The sequence below is a fragment of the Lutra lutra genome, chromosome 7, assembly GCF_902655055.1.
Source record: "Lutra lutra chromosome 7, mLutLut1.2, whole genome shotgun sequence".
NCBI classification, from domain to species: domain Eukaryota; kingdom Metazoa; phylum Chordata; class Mammalia; order Carnivora; family Mustelidae; genus Lutra; species Lutra lutra.
Genome location: NC_062284.1, coordinates 31,816,172 through 31,841,521, shown reverse-complemented (window position 1 = coordinate 31,841,521; position 25,350 = coordinate 31,816,172). Strand labels below are relative to the sequence as shown.

The 25,350-nt window shown below is 35.1% G+C and overlaps 1 protein-coding gene across 8 annotated transcripts in view; it reads left to right on the top strand.

The window, feature by feature from the left end:
• Positions 1 to 25,350, top strand: part of NEO1 (neogenin 1) — a 246,573-nt gene that overhangs the window by 121,310 nt on the left and 99,913 nt on the right. For all 8 annotated transcript variants that reach the window (XM_047736691.1, XM_047736694.1, XM_047736688.1 and 5 more), the window contains 2 exons: positions 8,175 to 8,329; positions 9,663 to 9,783. In XM_047736691.1, the coding sequence (XP_047592647.1) occupies positions 8,175 to 8,329; positions 9,663 to 9,783 (276 nt within the window). The remainder of the gene's footprint in view (positions 1 to 8,174; positions 8,330 to 9,662; positions 9,784 to 25,350) is intronic.

Genomic DNA, 25,350 nt, shown 5'->3' with positions numbered 1-25,350 from the left:
AAAGGGGAACCCACGGAATGGGAGAAGATATTTGCAAATGACACTGTAGACAATGGGCTGATATCCAAGGTCTATAAAGAACTCCTCAAACAACACACACAAAACAGTTAATCACGTCAAAAAATGGACAGAAGACATGAACAGACACTTCTCCAAGGAAGACATAGAAATGGCTAACAGACACATGAAAAAGTGTTCATTGTCATTAGCCATTAGGGAGTTCAAATCAAAACTACATTGAGATACCACCTTACACCAGTTAGAATGACCAAAATTAGTAAGACAGTAAATAACAAGTGTTGGAGAGGATGTGGAGAAAGGGGGGAACCCTCTTACAGTGTTGGTGGGAATGCAAGTTGGTGCAGCCACTTTGGAGAATAGTGTGGAGGTTCCTTAAGAAATTAAAAGTAGAGCTACCCTATGACCCTGCAATTGCACTACTGGGCATTTACCCCCAAAGATAGAGATGTAGTGAAAAGAAGGGCCATCTGCCCAATGTTCATTGCAGCAATGGCCACAGTCGCCACACTGTGGAAAGAACCAAGATGCCCTTTAATGGACGAATGGATAAAGAAGATATGGTCCATAAATACAGTGGAGTATTATGCCTCCATCAGAAATGATGAACATCCAGCTTTTGTATCAACATGATGGGACTGGAGGAGATTATGCTGAGTGAAATAAGTCAAGCAGAGAGAGTCAATTATCATATGGTTTTGCTTATTTGTGGAGCATAGAGAATAATATGGAGGACACTGGGAGATGGAGAGGAGAAGTGAGTTGGGGGAAATCAGAGGGGGAGACAAACCATGAGAGACTGTGGACTCTGAGAAACAAACTGAGGGGGTTCTGGAGGGGAGAGGGGTGGGGGATTGGGTGAGCCTGGTGGTGGGTATTATGGAGGGCACATACTGCACGGAGCACTGGGTGTGGTGCATGAACAGTGAATTTTGGAACACTGAAAATAAAATTAAATTAAAAAAAAAGATGAGGAAAATATTCCTGACAGTGAAGGTTAGGAAATTTTAGAAAACAGAAAGGTTATAGAATTTTTTAAAAAAAGATTTTACTTATTTATTTGACAGAGAGAGAGATCACAGGTAGGTAGAGAGGCAGGCAGAGAGAGAAGAGGAAGCAGGCTCCCTGCTGAGCAGAGAGCCCAATGTGGGGCTCTGTCCCAAGGCCCTGAGATTATGATCTGAGCCGAAGGCAGAGGCTTAACCCACTGAGCCACCCAGGTGCCCTGGTTATAGAAATTCTTCTATGAATGTTATTATATCTTTATCATATTTCTTATTCTATTTATAATCTTGTCTGTACATGAATATTACTTAAAATATAATGTTTATTTTCCTATTTTGAATGATTCTGTCACTGGAAATAAAGCATTTAAATCTGAAAAAATATATAATTTCAGTCATTTGGCAAGTGTGTTCAGAATGTTGCTTCATAGTTATAATTTCTCCTATTTCCTTCTGGAGATTAGGAAAATGGATTCACCTTCATTGGAATGAAAAGCTTTCTTAAGAAATGTTGGAGGATGCTAATGTATTTTTGCTTTGTTAGTTGAGCCAGTACTTAAAACAGACTTGTGATTAGATTGTCAAACAATGTGGTGAAGGGATTTAAGGTTGTTAAAATGCTTAGGTTTTATTGTTGGTTTTTTTTTTTTAAGGACTTACATGTAATTTTGTAAATTGTTGAAAAGAAGCTTAAGAACAGCAAGTGTGCAGTTTAACATAAAATGGGTAGAATTGATTTATTTCTCTAGTTAATGAGCTTTTTAAGAATTCCAGTGCTTAAACCTTTAAAATCAAACAATAGAAATTCCAACAATGCAGAGCTAATGTAAATGAAAACTTTTATAATCTTCCAAATAACAGCATTATAAAGTAACCTTGAAACATTGGTGTTGGCCCTACATTGTTTTCTGTTTGAATTGAGTGGCAATTTCCAACGTTGCAAAACAGTGATGGAATTAAGTGATATTTCCAGTAAAAGAATTTTGCAAGTATAATATGTTTTAGTATTAAATTCTTACTTGTACGTTTAGCAATTAAAATTATTCTTGTAATGATGATGGCATTAGAAGGAATAGGGAGCTGTCGAAGAGAATTTGAAGCTTAATTATCTCTTTGGTAACAAAATGCATAATCTTCCATTACAACGCTTATTTTCTTATGGTAATTGACTCATTTACTCTCTGGTTATCAATTTAACTTCCCCAACACAAACATCTGCTCTTACATTGTGTTTAATTGGTGTGAATACTAGCTACAGAGAAGCTAAAATCCCAAGACCATTTTAAAGGCAATATTTTATAATTCATGAAAGGGAAAAGTAAATGATGAACATTGTTAGCATTTATTTCTAATAGTCTTTGAAAATCTGTTTACTAAAAATGCATACTAATGTTATATTAATTGGATTTTTTTGAGAAGGGTTTTGCTGTATTTCCCAGAATCACTTACTCTGCCTAAGGGGGCATCTCAGTCCTTTATACTCAAGGATATAGCAAGCACTTCCTCAGAAACATGGTACCTGAGGGTTAAGGTCGCAGGCTTTGGAGTTGTTTTTTTCAGTATGTTACCATTTAATTTAAAGAAGAGGGACAGGGATGAATTGTGTGTGTGTTTGTTTACAATCTTTAGAATGAAAAGCTAAACCTTAAAATTTTTATATGGCTACCTATGGGACAGAACAGGCTGGGGAAAACAGGGTTAGAAGCAAGATTTGTTTGAATATACCTTGTTTTTGTGGATTTGAAATTTTACAAAGTAATTCTAGAAAGGGGAAAGTAAAATGGAACAAAGGACTATAAATGTGTATCTAGTTTGTAGTATAGCTACACAGAAAGCTACAATTCCAAGTGGAAGTTATTATTACAAATAAATTTAAAATAGTAATTAAACCATATATACCTAATGAGATATACTCTAAAGACAAAACTGCAAAAATCTTCAACTGTTTTCTGTTATTTTTGGTGTGGAGATGTTGGTGTAGTTATTCTGAGACTACTGAATAGAAGGTAAAACCTGGAGTTAATTAAGTTGGCGTCATTGAGAATGGATTTTTAGCATGAGAGAAAAGAGATACAGATGTAAGATTATTAAGATCCAGTTAAAACCTATAGCCCTGAATTTAATTGGATAACAGAATGAAATCATGATGAATTTTTTATTTAAAAAGTACATAATTCCTGGTTTTGTCCATAAGTAAGGCCTAAAAACAGTGACCAGAAGATAGTGAACAGTAAACAGAAGATAGTAAAGACGAGTAAGGTCCTGTTAAAAAGGACTCAAGCTTCCATTAGAGATGGGATAGTTTGAGAATCAAAAGAATAATAACTTGCATGGATTGAAACAACTCAAATACATTTTAATCCATGAATTCATAAGAATACTTTTTAAAAAAACCCTTCAGTGATTTCCTTCAGTCAGAATGGTATTAGAGAACCAGACCATTGTTTTGATAATTGGTAAGTAAAGGGGAAAAAATGAGGCATTTAGCCTGTGCTTTCTATGAGAGGTCTATTTGAAGATAACCAAATAATTGATGAGGGGATATTTCTCTTTATAGAAGGAACGAGGGAGTAAGAATATTACTATTTGGCAATATCTAAGACTGTTAACGTCACAAAAAGATAGTCACACATTATGAAGTCTCCTGAGGGACCATGACACTACTTATGAAGTCGTCTTGAAAAAATAAAAAGAAAGCCTAACTCCAATCAAGCTTCTACATTTAACTGTTAAGTGCAGGACTAATATGTTAAATCCACCATGGCATGCAGTCAGCCCAGGAAACTTTATAGGACAAATGACTTCTACAGCAAACAAATTGCAAACAAAGACAGGAAATAAAGGAAGAACCTGTAGATTAAAAGAAACATAAGAAGTAAATTAATATTAATGAAAGCACTTGGTTTGCCCAATTCAAATAAATCATTCCTTTAAAATGTAGATTGAGATATTGAGAAATTATTGTAGATACCAACCTGATGATGGTATTATAGTTTTGTTTAGAAATGGGGATTTTTCTTTTATAGTGGAACTTCCTTAAAAACTTATGTATAAAATAAAGTAATACTGGGAATTTGCTTGCAGAGTAATTGGGGAAAGACATGGGTTGGGTTACGATGTGGATGGAGCAGCACCAGCCATGAGTTGGTAATTGTCGAAGCTGTATAACAGGTGCTTAGGGTTTATTGTTATTTTCTCTGTAGTAAAAAGTTAGAGAACGTAGGGTTTAAAGTCAAACTGCCTAGGTTCAAAATCCAGATCTGTTGCTAAGTTTTGTGACCCTATGGAGCTACTTAGACTCTCTCTGTGTGTTAGTGTCCTTGTCTATAAAATGGAAATAATATGATAATACCTAGATAATAGGGTTGTCGTGGGAAATAATGATAATAAGTGGAAAATATTTGTGAATGTTACCCATTATGGTACACTAAATGTGTAAACTAAAATCTAAAGTTGCTGTTGGTTAGAGATCTTGGTGTGTTTAGGAATAGTTCAGTTGAGTTTCTTGTTTAGTGTAGGAGCAGACTGAAACCCATGGCCAGCAAATGTCTACTGGTAGAACCAGAACCAGAACTCAGCTAGAAGTCTCTTGACTTCAGTCATTGCAGTGGCTTCACAGTAAATCATTATTGAATAATATTCAAATAAACTTAAGTATCTGATCTTAAATAGGGAACATTTAGGATCAAAAATATATTAGTTTATAGAGGGTATTATGCTTAGCGAAATAAGTCAATCGGAAAAAGACAGCTATCATATGATCTCCCTGATATGAGGAAGTGGAGCTGCAACGTAGGGGGCTTGGGGGGGTAGGAAAAGAATAAATGAAACAAGATGGGCTCAGGAGGGAGACAAACCATAAGAGACTCTTAATGTCACAAAACAAACTGAGGGTGGCCAGGGGGAGGGGGGAGGGAGAGGGTGGTGGTGTTATGGACATTGGGGAGGGTATGTGCTATGGTGAGTGCTGTGAAGTGTGTAAACCTGGCAATTCACAGACCTGTACCCCTGGGGCTAATAATACATTATATGTTTATAAAAAAAATTAAAAATTAAAAATATATATGTATTAGTTTTTTCCTGCTTCTAAAACTTATTGCACTTCAAATGAAAACTCAAGTTTGTTCTTGTTTGTTTTCTTTGAGAAGGAACAGATATATGTGAACAAAGATGAGTCTAAATTCTTCTGGTATTAAAGAAAACTTGATGAACAATGTTTAGGAAAATTTTGAGGAAATAAAGGAATAAAAGGAGAGTACTTGTTCTACCAAATATATAAAAATATATAGTTATAGTCATTAAGTTTGTGGTTCTGGTGCAGGAATAGACAGATCAGTGAAACCACTTAGTATCCAGAAACAACTCATGTTCATGAGTACTAGGATTTTAATACTAAAAGTACCTCAAGGGGAGCCTGTGTGGCTCAGTCAGTTGGGCGGCTGCCTTCAGCTCAGGTCTTAATCCTGGGTCTGGGGATTGAACCCTGCATCAAGCCCCGTGTCGGGCTCTCTGCTCAGTGGGAAGCCTGCTTCTCCCTCTCCCTCTGTCTACTTGTGCTCTCTGTCTCCTTCAGATAAATAAATACAATCTAAAAAAAAAACAAAACCTACTTCAAATCAGGTACTCTTATTGGGACTACTGAGGTTGTTGCCATTTAGAAAAATGTAAAGCTGGATATTTAGTAAAGTCCAGATTATTTCATTGACATGCTACAAGAAAATGGAAGTGAATATTTTTATAGTATGGAAGCAGGGAAAACCTTTGGAGTAAGAATAGTAAAATATAGATGCTAAGAAAAATGGGAGGACTGGTAAATTTTACCACATACAAATTGAAAACCTTGGTAGAATGGGTACCTTAAGTAAAAGACAAAAGAAAAAACAGAAGAAATACTGGCAGCATTATGAGACCTACTCTGTTAGTCCAGGGCCAGGCAGGAGCCAGAAATCACACCAGGAATTTGAACAAGGACAGTTTAATATCAAGAATTATAACTAGTAAAAGTGTTTTAACTACTAAAAAGGACAAAATAGGACTCTAAAGAATACAGAAATAGTAAATATAAGGATCAGATACTACCTCTAGAGCCAAAGGAGAGAATCAAAAAACTGAACAGACTTGAACGAGGGCCTCCCTGTTTGAGGTTGCAGTTCAGACCTTGGAGAGGACATAGTTCCTGCCAGAGGACACAGCCAGGGGCCAGGCTGGTCCACAGATTTCATTCTGGATTCCACAGACCTGAGCGCATGTGTGGAAAGTGACCCACTGGGGTGCCACAGACTGACTGATGACGAGCAGGAAGTTACTTCTTAAGATTAAACATTCTTTCACTCCTTTGGCTCCTACCACTTCCTGGGGTTCTACACACTTGCTATACTCTTGCTCTTCATTAGCCCAAATTATAAAGCTTATCTGGACCTCTTCCCAGGACCTGCCCCACTCTAGCCAGTGTCGTAGGCAAGAAAATGAAAAAAAGAGGAAAGCAGATTGGAAAGGAAGAAATGAAACTGTCTCTATTCACAGACACCATGATTGTTTATGGAGGTAATCCCACAATTGTCTGTAAAAGCTGCTAGAACTGATGAGTCAGTTTAGCATGAGCAGAGGATAAAAAGTTAATATATGTAAATCATTTCACCTCTATCTGTTAGCAGTGGACAACTGGAAACTTAAAAAAAAAAAAATTAAGTACCACTTAACAGTGGCATCCAAAAATGTGAAATACAGAAACACCCAATAAAGTATGAACAAAATTTGTATATTGGAAACTATGAAACAATGATGGGAGAAACTACAGAATGAAATAAATGGAGAGTTAACCCATGTTCAGGATAAGACTGACTCAGTATTGTTAAGATGTCAAGTTGTAACAAGTATAACATAATCCCAATCAAAATCCCAGCAAGCTAAGCACGTTTTAGCTCAACTATTGCTGCCTTGTGATACAGGGAGGCTTATCATTTGAAACTTTGAAAGAGGTCCACTTGTCAAGGAGACCTCTTGTCAAGGAAGTCCTATAGGAAATTACATTTAGTGGGAGTTTAGACTAGATGATCTGCTCTTACTCTTCTAACTCAAAGTCTTACTCTTTGATTTATAAGTCAGTGTTTTACAACTTTGGAGCCAGAAGAAAGAGAAATACTGGAATATTTAGTCTTTTCAAGCATACTTAGCTTTTCCCCAAAGATCCTGTCACTCTTTCACCCTTAAACACTATTACATGCGATGAGGGATGTTACAAATGGAGGGTGTTATATGACTGAATTCTGTAAGGCCTCTAATGTGACATTTGTATGCCTTTTTTAAAAAGTTGTTGTTGTTATTTATCAAGCTGATTGAAAAGAAAAATAATGTCAGCTTACTCATTTTTTAAAAATTTTGCTTATGGTTCTTCCAAAATGATATAAGTCTTAGGGAAGTAGTCTTTTAATACTCATTTTTAGACAGCTTAGAATATTCATTTTGTCAATTTCTTCAACATAGTCAATCTAGCAAATATTTATCAACAAGGAAACTCAGAAATTAGAATTATCCTTCCGGTTAATTGTACCAGAATATCAATTCTTAAGGATACTATGTTCCTATCAGATATTTTAAATTTTTTTTAAAAAGTTTTATTTTAAATAGGCTCCACACCCAGTGTGGGGCTTGAACTCATGACTGAGATCAAGAGTTGCATGCTCTAGCATGGAGGACAAGGGGAGATGGAGAGGAGAAGGGAGTTGAGGGAAATTGGAAGGGGAAGCGAACCATGAGAGACTATGGACTCTGAAAAATAGTCTGAGGGTTTTGAAGGGGCGGGGGATGGGAGGTTGGGGGAACCAGGTGGTGGGTATTGGAGAGGGCACGGATTGCATGGGGCACTGGGTGTGGTGCAAAGACAATGAATACTGTTACGCTGGAAAAAAAAATTAAAAAATAAATAAAATGGAAAGACAAAAAAAAAAATTGCATGCTCTACCAACAGAGCCAGCCAGGCACCCCCTAAAATATATATTTTAAATATATATTTGTTATATGCTTTGGTAAAAATATGTGAAAGCCTTAAATAATAAGTAAAAATCCTTTAAATTCTAGGATTTAAAAAATGCTTGAAATCTGAATAGCTATTTTTATTTTTATTAACATCCTAATCTCCTTTCTGTTTTAAAGCCCAACCCGAATTCCTGAAACAGCCTACTAATATATATGCTCATGAATCAATGGATATTGTATTTGAATGTGAAGTGACTGGGAAACCAACTCCAACTGTGAAGTGGGTGAAGAATGGGGATATGGTTATCCCAAGTGATTACTTTAAGATTGTAGTAAGTATTTTTCAAAGGACACTTATCTCTGAAACCTTTAAATGTCTTTAAATATAATCACTAAGAGATCTGTTGTCTTATATATACTAGATTATGCACTACAGATGAAGACAGGAAAATACACATAGAATGTAATCTCTTCATTAGCTGATGCGAAAGCTGAGCCTAGATGTATTTTGGTAGCTTATATAAGATCACATAGCTAGTCAGTAGTTGAACTAAGCCTGATGTCCAGAGCTCCTGACCAACAGTCTGGTATTCCAACTCAAACATGCTAGTACTCTTATTAAACACCGTTGTCACTATTTTCTTGGTAATGATTATCCTATGTGTGCACCAGTTGTCTTCATAGCTCTCCATTCAAAGAACAGAAATCTGTCCTTCATACACTGATGCTCAGGCCTTTCAAAAGAAGTATGACCTAGGGTTGGACGATTGTTGTGACAATAGATAAAAAGATTCTGAAGAAGTAAATAATATTAAATGTTTAAGAATATTCAGCCATTATTGCTTTTTTATTTGATATGTGGTTAAATCCTTAGTAATCCTTATTATTATCATTATCTAAATGCTAGTAATAAAATTATCTAAGTTTTGGTAATAAGGATTAATGTTTTAAGGTGTATACATGGCATTCATAGAAATAATCAGAAGTAATTATGGTTGTTACTGATGTAATGTCTTATAAATTTTTCATATAAGTAATTCATTCTTAGTAGGAATGTATTTTCAATTATAAAATGCATAATCTCCTGTTACAAAAAGTAATTTGCAAGTATATTTAACTAATTGAAAAGCAGTGTATTACAGCTAAGTGAGCATTTTTACTCTTACCAGTTTCATATTCTTAAAAGTTTTAAAACTGTATTAATAACAATATTTGACATTTATATAGTTCTTTATAATATAAGGGAAGCTTGTCTGTATGCATCCTCGTTTAACTTCTTGTAGACTAGTCTGTTAGAACTAATGATATTAGAGGTAATTTTAAGAAAATGCCTTGAATTCACAAATTCAGACTTTTATTATGGTCATGTGTGGTATTATATGTCAGATACTTTTCCAACTAAAGGTGTAAGTCTACAAACACTGTGGGTATTACTTTCCATAAGGATTAAGTTCTTAATTGGTTAGTTGTGTTTCCTGTTCTAGTCAGTTAAATCAGTACCTTTTCAATAAAATTGAGTTAACAGGTACATAGATAGATAATATTTAGTAGCTGAATCATACAATTTTACTTACTTTTTCTCCCTAGAAAGAGTGTATCCTTGAGATTTTGGACTAATGTTCATCAGTCGAATCATAAAATTTTATTTATGTTTTTCTTTCTCAGAAGGAACATAATCTTCAAGTTTTGGGGCTGGTGAAATCAGATGAAGGGTTCTATCAATGCATTGCTGAGAATGATGTTGGAAATGCACAAGCTGGAGCCCAACTGATAATCCTTGAACATGGTAAGAGAGGCTGAAATAGTAAAATGAAAGAGGCCGACTGTGTTTGAGGAACTCGTATCTATCACAGTACTCTGGGATACCTCATGATCATCAGAGTATCACAGTATCATCAGAGTATCACAGTACTCTGGGATACCTGTTTCTAAAGACCAGGATATGGCATAGCTAAGAGGGAAAAAAAGCCATTTAAGTATTTACTGTTGCTTAAAATGACCTAGAAACACGATTTTGGATGATACTAAAAAGAACTGAACTGTTACAGTCTTACACAAATGAATGTTCTTCATATTTCAGTCATTTTAATCCCACAAATATATTTCTGCTCTATTAAAATAGAAAAACTTAAAGTACTTTTTGTTTTGCATTGAATTTTTCCAAAATAAAACTAACATGCCTTTTCTAATTATCACACATTTAAATATGCTTATTATGAATTCAGACAACATTGAAAAATAAAAAAGGTGGGGAAGGCCATAGCCTTTATCAGTCAGAGTCCATTCTGGGGAAATCACACAATAATTTGAACAGATAATCTTGTATATAAAAAACTATTAACTGTAACAGGATTAGAGTAACAAGGGGTTGGCTGGCAAGAAGTAGAGACAACTTTAGTGAACATAAGAATGGCAGATATAGGGGCGCCTGGGTGGCTAAGTGAGTTGGGCCTCTGCCTTCAGCTTGGGTCATGATCTCAGGTCCTGGATTCAAGCCCCGCATCGGGCTCTCTGCTCAGCAGGGGTCCTGCTTCCCTCTCTCTCTCTGCCTGCCTCTCTACCCTCTTGTGATCTCTCTCTGTGTCTAATAGATAAATAAAATATAAAAAAAAAATAAAAGAATGGCAGATGTAGAGAGAAGTCACAAGCTGTAGGTCTGAGAGAGAGAGCATTAAGCTCCTCAGGACTGAAATCCAGACTGTGTTGGAGAGGGTGTGGCCATGTTTTACTGGACAACAGAGATGTGGCTATGCTGTTGGAAACCTGCTCAAAACCCAGGGTCTGGTATGAACAACCAGTCACAAGGAGGTGTCTCCTTGAAGGCATTTGGCTGCAAAACCACCAGATGGTTGGGTGTTGGGAGAAGCTTCTCTCTAGCTGATAAAATTTAAAACATATGTCCTCTGCAAAGAAAAGATAGATAAAGGGCCCATCTTCATTTCTGCAGAGCAGACAATAAGGGATGGATTTGGAATTGAGGGGCAGTAAGTTGATGATGGCACATGCTCCAAACCCTGGTTCCTAAGAGTACTACATAAGAACATGCACTGATGTGTGTGTGGTTTGATGAGGCATTTTCTTGGAACAACGTGCTGTGAACATCTCATGTCAGTAAATACATAGATCTGTATCAACTTTTCCATCACTGAACAGTATCTTTGCACTTTGTTTTATGTAAGTGATTCCCTATTGCTTAACATTTAAATTGTTTCCTATGTTTTACTGTTATGAGCGGTGTTATGCTGAACTTCTTTTTATGATTATTTTCTCATATTAAATTACTAGAAGTTGAATTGGTGGATAGTCTGTGTCCCATTGATAAGGATGCCTGTTAGATGTATTTTTTATTTGTTTTAACAAGAAGAATACTTTTCATTTTGTGCAGTTCTCAAGAATACATGAAAAAATCATGCTTTAGACATGAAGTCTGGTGTCTGAGTCAAATAAAGTTCAGGTTCCAGTTTGGCCCCGGCTCTGTAGCTTAGCTGCAGAAGCTCATTGGTGCAGATAGTGCCTACTCTGGCTTTCCACTAAAATAACATACAAGATTTTTATAAGCTCTTTCTTGAAAATGTATATAAAAAGGAACAAAATACTAGAACTTTTCTTTTTTCTTCTTAGGTTTATGATTATACCTTTCCCTGTTTATTGAAAAAAATTTATAGAAGCTTGTCACTTTTCCTTCTTGGCAAATGCCTGAATATGATTGCCAAATCAGGCACTACAGTAGATAGGATTGTTCCTTTTTTTTTTTTTTAGGATTTTTAGGATAAGGATTTAGGATTTTCCTTGGTAAAATTTGTAGATCTCTTGGGGTGATTTACATGGAACTAAATAAAGGAATTTCAGTGTATGTGTGTTTGGGATTACCATTATAGATTTAACTCTAATATTATAAATGGTTGACTATGCAAGGAGATCTCTAAACTAATCCTAATTGGATTTTCATCTGAAAATATTTGGATAGCATAATTATAATTGCAGTATGTGTTTTTTTTTCCTTTTTGAGACATTTCAAAAATAGACATTTTGGGGTTGGCAGAAGTTTTTAGTAACTTTGTCAGGGATGAATTAAGAATGTGTAGATTATAACAGTCATTTTACTAATTTTGCTGTTTTAATTTGCAAGATAAATACTTATGTGGGAAAGCTAAAAGGGAATATAACAATTTATAAGCTCTGATCTCTGTCTTTCTGGAGTTTATAATATTGTAAAGGATGTAAGAGATGTGTACAACTTAATACCCAGTCCATAATAAGTTTTATTCTTATAATACAAATAAGGCAGCATACAGTTTGGGAGAGAGGAATTCTCTTTGTGTGATCAGGGCAGTTTTTTCATAGAAAGTGTAATCCCTTTTGTAACAGACCTTGAAGGATAAGATTTCCAGGTGTTAAAAAAAGGGTTTGGGTCAGTATGGAAATAGAACACTATTTAGGAAGTTAGCCTGTGAAGGCTGAATGGGATCAAAGTGATCAGGGCCTTGATTGTAAAGAGTCAAATACAATACTGTAGTAAGGCAGTCTGATGATAAAGGCAGGTTTAATTAGAAGTTGTTCATTTGACCAGGCACGTGGGTGGCTCAGTTAGTTAAGTTTCCAACTCTTAGTTTCAACTCAGGTCATGATCTCAGGGTTGTGAGAGCAACCCCCACATCAGGTTCCTTGGGAGCCTGCTTGAGATTCCCTCTCTCCCTCTGCCCCCCCACCCTGCTTGTGCTAACCCTCACTCTCAAATAAATATAAAATCTTGTAAAAAAAAAAAAAAAAAGTCCATCTGAAACCAGTCTAACACTAACTGGAATTAATAAAAAGCCAAAAAAATAAAAATAAAATTATTGCACACACACACACACACAAACAAAAGAAGGCAGACTGGAGGAGGCAGCTAGTTGAAGGAATATTGTTACAAGAACCATTGTGAGATAAATAATTATACTAGAAAAATAGAAAGGATTCTGATAAGATATTAGTGATTTATCTAATCCAGACTTTATCGACTGATTGAATATTAAAGACTGTTACAGAGAAGTCAGGGAAACTTGACAGGTTTTCTCTGGTTGACTAGAAGAGTGGTAATGCCTTTCCAAAACAGAAAAGGGATGTGAATTGAAGGGGAAGGGGGCTTCTACTCATGTGAAGAGTGAGCACAGAACATCCCACTCTTACCTACAATGACAAGCTGGATGATCTGCAAAACCCTAATTTCTCTGAGCCCATCAGAGAGCTCAGATTGCAAAGCAGCCAAGTAACATAAATTCGAAAGACTTGCACGCCTCATTGCCCCAGAGAATGGGTCATTAATTTGACCTTTGGCAGATCATGAGAGAAAGAAATGGCTGACCTAAAAGTTGGTAAGAAGAAATCAACTAACGTTTTAACTGATTGTTAAAGACTCAGTATGAACTAGTTTGGAGTACCGGCGGGCCCCAGATGAAAGGGAAATTCATACATGCTTGCAAATGCATTTCCCAGGAAGTCCACAGAATACTCACTGTGAAAACTGGTGGCAAGGCAGAAACTTGAGAAGTCATTTTGGTGGTTAAGAGGTGAAAGAGGTAATTTATGGCACCTGGGAGATAGGTGCAAAGCCCATCTCATTTATTCAGACTCCTTTAAGCCTCAAACCAGTGAGGGAGGACAGAAAGCCTTATTTCATAAGTTTCTGGGAGTGGATTAGAAGCAGACCTTTCTGTTTCTGGAGGGAAGAATCCTCTGGTACACAGGGTCTATCTAATATTGAGGCTGGACAGGGACAACTGAAGATCCTACTTGCCCTATCACCAAGTAACAGACAAAAGCTTTTATGGCTGGGGAGAGGTCAAGAATATAGATCCCTGTGTGGTAGAGGTATCCAGAAATGGTTGAAAGCGGAGAGGAAAACAGATAAATTGAGAAAAGCAAAAATAAAAATTATGGCAGATATTTTATCAGAAATGGTGTAAGCCAGAAGACAATGGAGCAGTACTTCTAAAGTCCTAAAAGGAAGAAAAAAAAAGTCAACCCAAATAATATAACCAACAAAAATATCTTTCAGAAATGAACGTGAAATAGAGAACTTTTCAGAACAAGAGCTGAGAAAATTCATTGTCAGCAGACCTGTGCTGCAACAAATGTAAATTTCTTTAGGCAGAAGTAGTGTGATAGCTGACAGAAACTTGCAGGTCTTCACAAAGAAACAAACAGGCCAGAATGGTTTAAAAACAAAAAAGTAAACGTAAAAGTTTTTCTTATTTTCATCACTTTAAGAGATAATTTACTATCTAAACAGGAGAGCACCAGCCTTTTCAGCAAAGGGCTAGACAGTATATATTTTAGCTACTCAACTCTGCCCTTGTACTGTCAGATCAGCCATATAAATCAAAATACCTTGACTTCCTGGAAAACTTTATTTGCAGAAAAGAGGGGGCATGTCCTTATTTGCTGATCTCTGATCTAAGAAAAAATAGCTTACAGCATATGAAAATTAAAATATATGATAAAACAGTGAAGTTTTTAACGAAAACTTTTTAACAAAAAATTACTATAGAATTGAAAATAGTTTATAACATAAATATAATATAAAAATATAAACTATCAGTGTGTTTCTCAGTATAAATATAGAAATATATATATAAAGTAGAAAATTCACTTATAACATATAAAATTAAAATATATGACAAAACTGAAGTTTTTTTTTTTTTTAAGATTTTATTCATTTATTTGTCAGAGAGAGAGAGAGAGAGCGAGCACAGGCAGACAGAGTGGCAGGCAGAGGGAGAAGCAGGCTCCCCACAGAACAAGGAGCCCGATATGGGACTCGATCCCAGGACACTGGGATCATGACCTGAGTGGAAGGCAGCTGCTTAACCAACTGAGCCACTCAGGTGTCCCAAAACTGAAGTTTTTAACAAAAACTTTTTTTATTATGTTCAGTTTGCCAGCATATAGTACAACATTATTTTAACAAAAAATTTTTTTAAAAACAAAAAAATTACAGTTGAGTTGAAAATAAAACTTGTAAGATCATTATATCACAGATCATATTATATGAAGTAGACTGTGATCATTTAAAAATGCATATCATAAAACTTAGGAGACCTACTAAAAAGCACAGAAAGATTTAGCTAATGAGTGAATAGATTTAGCTAATTAGTAATTAAGAATTAATCTAAAAGAAGTAAGGAAAAGAAAAAAGGACAAAGAATAAATGGAACAAATAAAAAACAACTAACAAGATAGTAGATTTGAATCTATATCTTTTATTGCATTAAATGTAAATCATTTAGGCCTTAAGTCTCAGATATTTAATAGCACTTAAATCATCCAAAGTATATTCTTTGACTTCAGTGGCATTAAACTAAAACTCAGTAAAAGATATTGGAAAAGCCTCAAATATTTGGGAATTAAACAACCTTCTGAATAATGCATAAGTCAAAGAAACAAGTCACAGGAAATTAGAAGCTATTTTGAATTGAATAAAAATGGAAATACAACTTACTAAAATTTGTAGAATGCAGTTAAAAGTAGTGTTTTGAAGGAAACTTTTATTTATTTATTTATTTATTTATAGATTTATTTATCCGAGGCAGGGAGAGAGAGTGCACATGAGTGGCAAGAACAGAGTGAGAGGGAGCAAGAATCCCAAGCAGACTCTGTGCTGAGCATGGACCCTGAGATCATGACCTTAACCAAAACGAACAGTTGGGTGCTTAACCAACTGCACCCCCCCAGGTTCCTTTCCTTGAAGGAAGCTTATAAAAGCTAGATAAAAAAGAGCAAATTAAATCCAGAGCATTCAGAAGAAGAAAATGACGAGAAATAAATGAAATGGAAAACATAAATGAAACCAAGAGTAGGTCTTTTGAAAAGATCAATTTAATTGGAATATGTTTAACCACACTGATAAAGAAAAACAAAAAACTACCAAAATCAAGAATGAAAGGGAGGATTTCATTACAGATCCTATAGACTTTAATATAAGTGAATATTAGAACAACTTTATGCCCATAAGTTTTTTTTTTTTTTTTAAGATTTTATTTATTTATTTGACAGAGAGAAATCACAAGTAGGCAGAGAGGCAGGCAGAGAGAGAGGAGGAAGCAGGCTCCCTGCTGAGCAGAAAGCCCGATGCAGGGCTCGAACCCAGGACCTGGGATCATGACCTGAGCCGAAGGCAGCGGCCTAACCTACTGAGCCACCCAGGCGCCACTATGCCCATAAGTTTTAAAAAGAAGATAATAGAGCTGGTTTGCTCAGGACATAAAGCATCAGTTTAAGATGTGCTCGGTTTAGGTTATGATAAAAAGCTAGATAAAAACATCTAGAATCAGAGGGCAGTTCATGTCAGAAGGTCAGGAAAGAGGTTGAAGAAGAAAACAACAGACTTTGATTTTGATAGATTTTAAGAGTTTTAACCAAACTCTTGCTACAAATTAAGGCAGCTAAATATCTTATTTTCTTGTATGTAGAAAATATCCTGTCCTCAATTTTATGTGGTAGTCTTTTACACAATTGTAAATTAAAACTCCTTAACCTCTCTTTTGTAAATGGAGTTAAAAGGGATCATATATTATCTAGTCTTATTTCTCGCCTCATATGATTGTCTTAGCTAGAATTCATCCCTGCATACTGTCTTGAAGATCTGCATGGATACCATTGCTATAATCTTTGGATAAATTTTTTGCCATGTATTATTTTCCTTAATGGTCAAAAAAATTCATTCTTGTTTCTGCCTTCAATCATCATAGTTTTCTATGGACTTACATCTCAACTTCTTATTTTATCTACTTAAAGATAGTGTTTATTCCCTTATTGTTTTTTCCTTCTTACCATTTCCAGGTATTTAAATTATTTCTAATAGAACCTCCTCTGTCCTGCTGATTTAAAAAAATCTTCTGTTTAATCCCATTCTTATGCATATCGAAAAAATATGGTGGCCTGTAAGAATCTGGGAAAAGAAACTTATATAGCAGAAATAGTACTTTATAATATTTGAATGTGTGAAAAAGTAGAATCACAAATCCGTGTGGACTGAAAGATTCCTGCATTACATGATATGTGGAAAATTGATAATTTGTAAAGAATTAAATTATGGGGACACTTGGGTGGCTCAGGTCATGATCCCAGGGTCCTGGGATCAACCCTCGCATTGGGCTCTCTGCTCAGCATGGAGCCTGCTTCCTCTTCTCTCTCTGCCTGCCTCTCTGCCTACTTGTGATCTCTGTCTATCAAATAAATAAAAATAAAATCTTAAAAAAAATTAAATTATGTATTACCAAGGTGTCAAAATAAAGACTTAAATTTTTAATTGAATTCATAAAAATGTTGAAAGATGGTAGAAGAGTATTGCCACTTTTACATATGAAAGAAGTAAGAGAGAATACACATGGAAAATTAGTATTTTAGGGTATAAAAATTTAATTCTTCTGTAAATGGAGTATGATAAATACCTTAGCTAAATTAAAGAGGAGACAAGGTAGGGAAAAATTTAATATTCTGAATATATAAGTGTGCACACAAATGGATATGATAAAATAACATAAGGATACAGGTCACAACAAGCAAAGATAATTTCTAAATGTTCCATTTCACAATCAGAGATACAAGATTAAGGCAGTGAGATGTCATTTTTGCCTTAATGAAGATTTTATCTTTTTATGAACATTACTTTGTAATGGGTCGTTAGGGTGTGGGGTTGTGCCTTTCTGTCACTCAGTGAAAATATAAATTATTACATCATTTACTAAAACCATTTTGACAATTATATGTTAAAAATTACTCAATCTATTAACCTTTTGGGATTTTTTTCTAAGGAAAAAAATCAAAATTTGGACTGACTGTTGATATCAGCATTTGTAATTTAAAAAGAAGAAGGGGTAAATAGAGAAAGAATAGGAAAGGACTTACTTGTCCCCAAATAGAGGAAATAGTTAAATAATTATAGTATAACATTGTGATGGAAAAGTTATTTGGCCATTAAAATTTGGCCATTAAAAAGTTACTTCTTTGAACACTCTTTAATGGTATCAGATTTTCAGGGTGTAATGTCAAGTAGAGAAGTAAAATACAAAGCTATATATACAGATAATCTGAATTTAGTTTAAAAAATTATATACGCACATTAAGACATTCCCATACCAAAATGCTAACAGTGGTTCTCTTTGCATACTAATGTTTTTTCAATTTTCTAAAATAATCATATATTCCTTTTATAATCGGTAAAGGTTTTTTCATAACTTAATACTAAAGCTACCTTTCAGTGCCTTAATTTAGAAAATACACCAAACATAAATTTGAGGACTTCTTCCCAAAAGCATCATAGATGGAAGACTTACAAACACTTCCCTTTGTAAGAGTTGGGTTGTATTACAGGAAGTAAACAGAGCAGTTTCCAGGAGAACTCACTGCTACCCCTGATTTGGTGGGACAAGTTTGAGAGGCGTGAGCAGCCTGAGGGAGGAAGGATGGAAACCTGGCCTACTTTGAGCCCCTTTCCCTTTGCATTCACTACCATTGTGAATCTCCAAGAGTAAAATAGAATGTGTGTGTATAGCTTCCCCAGATCTGTTTGACCATGGAACTTGTCTTTTTTTAAGTAGACCCATTAAAATCTTAAGGAGCACAATTTGGGAAACACTGATGTAGAGATATTCAAAGGAGGATGGATAAAATAGAGGTTGGCAAATAGTGGCCTCTCTCTATATATATATGTATATAGATACACATATATATACACACATACACACATATATATTATATATAATACATATATTAATATGTATATAATAGATACATTAAATACTGTATGTAATATATAATTTATATGTAATGTATTACATGTAATATAACATGTAATACATATAAATAGTATATTTATATTAAATATATACTACAGTACATATTTATATATACTATATAATATATTTATTTATTTACCTTTATTAATGGTAAAGTTTTATTGAGACACAGCCACACTTGTTTACTGATTGTCTATGTCTGATCTGTAGTTGTTTTCACACTACAATGGCAGAGATGAGTATTTAGACAGAGATCATATGACCCACCAAGCCTGAAATATTTGCTCCAGCCCTTTGCAGAAGGAGCTTGCCAGATGCTGGCATAAATGATAGGAATCTTTCAGCCCTGATAATTTGTGATTCTAAGTTATTTCTGGTCATCGGAAGTCTTTTCCAAGTAAAAGTTTTTAAATGGGCAAAAAAGGGGGGTTAGGTGGAAAAAGGCAGAAGAGGGGCCAGGAGAATGACAAATATAAGGATAACAGGAGAAAGTGAGACTTGGTGTGTGAATAACTAGGAAATGTGCTGTGGTGACTGAGTCCAAGGAGGAGTTGTTAACAGAACTACGGACCGCAGAGAGTTTGCTAGCTCATCTTTGTGGCTGACATCTGAGAGACACTTAAGTACTGGAAACACCATGCAGTAAATTATTGAAAGTGGAAAGAGGGACACCTGGGTGGCTCAGTCAGTTAAGCCTCCAACTCTTGGTTTCAGCTCAGATCATGAGCTCAGGGTTGTGAGAGTGAGCCCCGAGTTGAGTCCTTTTTTTTTTTTTTTTTAAGATTTTATTTATTTATTTGACAGAGAGAGAGCACAAATAGGCAGAGGGAGAAGGAGAAGCAGGCTCCCCACTGAACTGAGCAGAGACCTGATATGGGGCTTGATTCCAGGACCCTGAGATGAAGGCAGACACTTTACTGACTGAGCCACCCAGGTGTGCCTCCCCACCGTTGGGTTCTGTGCTCAGTGTGGAGACTGATTGTACTTCTCCCTCCCCCCTTTATTCCTGCCCCTGCTCATGTGTGTGTCTCTCTCTTTCTCAAATAAATAAAATCTTAAAAAGTGGAAAGCAATCTCTTGTGATGGTGTTTACCTTCATGCATCTGGTTTAACAATAATATTGAAAGTATTTTAGCATCTTTGAGGCCAAGTCTTATTTTTAGAGGGAATTTTCTGATTTCTAGTGGGTATTGGCTATAAAACTGGCCATCAGCCTGCTGACTAGTACTTGGTTGTAAAAAAGTACTTTGGAGCACCCACAGTTGGCCCATGATATAATTTGGATGGCATAGTTTTTAAGTTAATTATTACCTTTGAATATAAAATGAAATTTTGTAATTATAGTTAAATAAAACACTGTTTTTAGTGTCTTATATAAGCAACAACACTAGGAAGCAAAATTTCTAATTGGGAAGTAGAATTTGAGTATGAGTATGTTTCAAATGTACTTTCTCTTTATTCCTCCAGCTTTATTGAGATACAAAGAACACTTAACATTGGTAAATTTAAGGTGTACATATTATAAAATGTTTAGCACAGTAAGGTTAGTTAACACATTCTTTACCTCACATAATCAGCAACTTGTTATTGTTATGTTAACATGGCGAGTTGAACTCTCCTACAACTTTTACTTACACGGTACAGTATTGTTTGCTAGAGTCACATTCCATCCTCAGACCTTAGTTCTTTGAAGTGTAAGTTTATACCCTTTGACCAGCATCTCCCGATTTCCCTCACCCTTCAATCCCTCCCGTAATTGTTATTGTACTGTTTCTAGGATTTCAGTGTCAAACACAACTTCCTTAAAATATTAAAAATGCTATTTCTAATATTTACTTTTATGCATTTCTAGAAATAGCAGCTCTTGATTTTAAAGATCTTGTAGTTTTAAAAATACTTAACAAAAACAGTATTTTTATTTGCTGCCAGTTTAAGTAATAGTATCTGTCACTTTGTGGTAAAATACTTTCTCTTATAATTGTCTACGGAATGATTTTTTTAAGTATTGGCATTCTAAATTACTGCAGTTGAGAGTAGTAAGAATTAAGTAAAATGTGTTTTGTCCATTAACCTTTTTTTAGCCTTTCCTCCTATCACTCTGAATTTAAAAATAGATTCCAGAATTATCTTGTAAGATTTAAATTTAAAAACACTAGAGTTTTTTTCTATTCACATCAAGTCTGATATTTGGCAGTTTTTTATTTCCAGTAAGGGAAGATGGGCTGGTGAAAAGGGAGTAACATGAACTTGTTTTTAGTAAAGGAAATTCATATTTTACCAACTCATTAAATGACTTCTAGGATATTATGGCAGTGGTAGATAAGGGTACATATTGAGGTTTACTTTTTTTTTTTTTTTGACAGAAATATGTCCCAAAAATTCCATATAATAGCTAAGGTAAATATTGAATAATAGAAGTTCTGGAATAAGTGACTAATGGCCTGGCATGATTAAAAGTTGGCTAGGTAGCGGGAAATCGTTAGACCTTAGTGGAATATTTTAAATCTGAAATACTAGAATGTGTGATAGTTGGTGTTGATTTTATTTTAGTTTTTGTGTTGATTTTAATCAAAGGATAAATTCTGATCAGTTATTTTGCTTTTTTGTAGCAGTAATTATAATTTTAAGAAAAGTTTTAACTCAAGACAGCTATGATGAAATTTGACTTCTTAATCATGAATTCCATGGCTAGGAACTTTCTGTGATTGAAAATGCATCTAATGTCAATGCCTGGGTTCTAATTCTCATCTGCCCTTAACTTGCTGAGCGATTGGTTCTGGTATTGAAATGCTCTGATTTTTATTTTCTGTAAAATTAAGGATTTAGATTATATAATTTCTTTATCACTCAAATATTCTATTAAATGCAGCTGTTTCAGAAATATATGCTTTAGGGGAACCTGGGGGCACACTTGGTTAAGCATCTGCCTTCGGCTTGGGTCATGATCCCATCCAGGGATCAAGCCCCACATGAAGAGTTTCCCTGCTCAGTGGGGAGCCTGCTTCTCTCTTACCCTCTGCCCCCCACTCATGATTACTCTCTCTAGTGCTTTCTCTCTGTCAAATAAACAAAATCTTTTTAAAAAATTAAAAAAGAAATATATGCATTAAATATAAGATGAATTTCAGAATGTTTTTCCTGTCTAGGTATTGAAATAGATACATTGTTTGCAGAAAGATAAAGACATTGCCTTATCTGCCACAATGTGTGTAATGAAACAAACCTTAAACTAAAGATCTGAATTATTGGCTTCATGTCCCAACCCCACTATGGATGAGGTAGTTAATCTCTCTGAGTATCATTTCCCTTATCTCTAAGTATAAACAGTAATCTCTGCACAGCACACCTCTGAGAAGCAAATAGAATAATAATGTTGACCTTTGAATGACCTGGGGGGGTTAAGAGCACTGACCTTCCTGCACAATCAAAAATCTGTATATAATTTGATTCCCCCAAAACTTAACTAGTAATAACCTACTGTTGGCTGGAAGCCTTTACCAGTAAGGTAAATAATCAACTAACACATATTTTATACATATATGTATTTTAGACTATAGTCTCAAAATAAAGTAAGCTAGAGCACAGAAACTGTTAAGAAAATAATGAGAGAAAATACACTCGTAGTACTATACTGTATTTATCAAAAAACAATTTGTGTGGAAGTGGACCTGCACAGTTCAAATCCGTGTTGTTTAAGAGCCAACTATATATGTAAAACATTTTGTAAATTGTAGGTACTCTATAACTCTAAGGTAATAGTAATTTGAAACAATGTACAACGGCAAAGGTAATGACTGGAATTTTAGTGGTCAACATTAAATTAAAATGAAGATAAAAAGTTTACTTCACAAAGTAAGGTTTGAGAACTTTTTCAAGTAGACAACCGTAATCCATTTAATATTCAGTTAGATCATTTGGGATTGCAAAACAAAACAAAAAAATCTTATGTGACCAGATTGCAAGGCATCTGAAATGGTTCGCTTAAAACTAAACTTGCACAAAATAGTTTTAAATAAACATAACACATGTTCATTGTCAAAAATAAGAATGTGTAATTGACTGAAATAAAAGTAAATGTACCTTTTAACCCTTCCCTTAATCTTTCTAGAGATAACCCTTGTTAACAAACATTATCCACGCATTCATTGAATATTTGTTGAATAAAATTCCATATGCTATGAGATTATATATTCATTGTGCTAAGTGGTGGGGATGAAATGGGCCTGAGTCTCAGCCCTCGTAGTGCTTATGCATAGGCAGACATTGAGCAAGTAAATAAATAAAGTAATTGTAGATTTTGTGTCTACTTAAAAGAAATGAAAAGAATGGGCTGATAAAGAATTATTGAGTTAGGGGCAGCTGGGTGGTTCAGTGGGTTAAGACCTCTGCCTTCGGCTCAGGTCATGATCCCAGGTCGTGGGATCGAGCCCTGCATCGGGCTCTCTGCTCAGCAGGGAGCCTGCTTCCTCCTCTCTCTCTCTCTGCCTGCCTCTCTGCCTACTTGTGATCTCTGTCTGTCAAATAAATAAATAAAATCTTAAAAAAAAAAGAATTATTGAGTTAAATAGGATAGGCAAAGAAGACCTTTCCTTTTCTTTTTTCTTTTTTTTTTTTGACTGTACCACCCAGGCACCCTGTGGTCTTGTTTTATTTTTTATAATTCATTATTTTTATTAACATATAATGTATTATTTGTCCCAGGGGTACAGGTCTGTGAATCGCCAGGTTTACACACTTCACAGCACTCACCGTAGCACATACCCTCCCAATGTCCATAACCCAACCCCCCTTCTCCATGCCCCCTGCCAACCCTCAGTTTGTTTCGTGAGATTAAGAGTCTCTTATGGATTGTCTCCCTCCCGATCCCATCTTGTTTCATTTTAGAGAAGGCCTTTCTGATAGAATATGTCAGTTGAGACCTGAACCTTAGAAGAAGCCTGTGTGTGTGTGTTTTATATACTCGCACATGCGTAGACACACATCATGTATAACCTTTTCATTTGCAGAAATGAAATCGTATTTTTCTGTGACTTTACTGAACAGTGTTTTATGAACATGCTGGTACTCACTGGTTTACCTTTTTTTCTTTTTTTACCTGCTCTGTTACCATCAGACTGGAGTATGAGGAGACTTATGTTTTTGTGTTCTTGATGGTGTAAATTTTTTGAAATGCAGCTTAATAATTTAGAATTCATATACCCTTTCATCAAAGAACCCCATTTATAATAATTTGCCTTGCATGTATAGCTACCAAATATTTGAAGATATTTATGTTAGACTAGAATAAATCTGGAGACAGTGTGGTCCATGCAGTTAATAAGGGGGCTGATTAAATAACATGAATACAGTGGAACACTAGGTAGCTGTTAAGAAATAAAGTAGGTCGATGTAAGGTAAATACAGTAGATGTGGAAAAATATTTACATTACTTAATTTACATTACTAAAGCAAGTTGCAGAAAAGTATATATAGTCTGATTTCATTTGTGGAATAGATAAGACAGAAGGATAAACAGTTGATCCTTGAACAATACCTGTGAACAGGAGCTGGGGCATCAACCTCGATGCAGTCAAAAATCTGCCTATAGGGATACCTGGGTGGCTGTCATTAACCATGTGCCTTCGGCCCAGGTCATGATCCTGGGATCCTGGGATGGAGCCCCACCTCGGGCTCCCTGCTCAGCAGGAAGCCTGCTTCTCCCTCTCCCACTCCCCTGCTTGTATTCCCTCTTTCGCTGTGTCTCTTTCTGTCAAATAAATAAATAAGTAAATAAAATCTTTAAAAAAAATCTGCCTATAACTTTTGACTCCCTGAAAATTTTACTAATCATGCGAACCATGAGATTACTGCAGTAAACAATTTGCTGGAGAGGTGAACTGCTTATGTGGTTGGTGTCACACAGGGATGATTAGCTTCACACGAGGTTTTAAGTGGATACTTGCAACACCTTAGCTCACCACAGTGGCAAACAGAGGTGGCTACAAAATCATTATAATAGTACTGTATGCACTATAGTTAATTTTATACAGTTAAGATTTAATACTCTCTTTACATTTGCTTACATTTCTCTCAACTGTAAATGGCACCATGAATAGTCTGTATGTGCATAAGTTTTGATAAATTTTAACTTTGTGTATTTTAAATTTGTGTATATTTTATGGTAGTTAATGACAAAATAGGCTAGTATTTACACATATGTTATGTATTCATGACCTATACCTAGCTTTTTCTTAATTTTTTTGGTATTTCTAGGCTGGGAAGTTCATCTGTGAATTTTTTCAAATCGTTGCCAATCTCCAAAAAATCTCTAATATATTTATTGAAAAAAAAATCCACATATTAAGAGAACCATGCATTTCCAAACTGTGTTTGTTGCTCAAGGATCTACTGTTGGTGTATATATGCTTGTGTGTTTAACAAAGTTTTATAAATCTACACAACAATCTGTTAATCGTGCTTATATCTGAGAAGTGAGATTGGAAATTCCTGAGGATGGAGAGGGAAGGACAATGTATTGTAAATATTTGAAAAGCCAAATAAAATTAAATTTTTATTTAAAATTAAGAAATTAAATT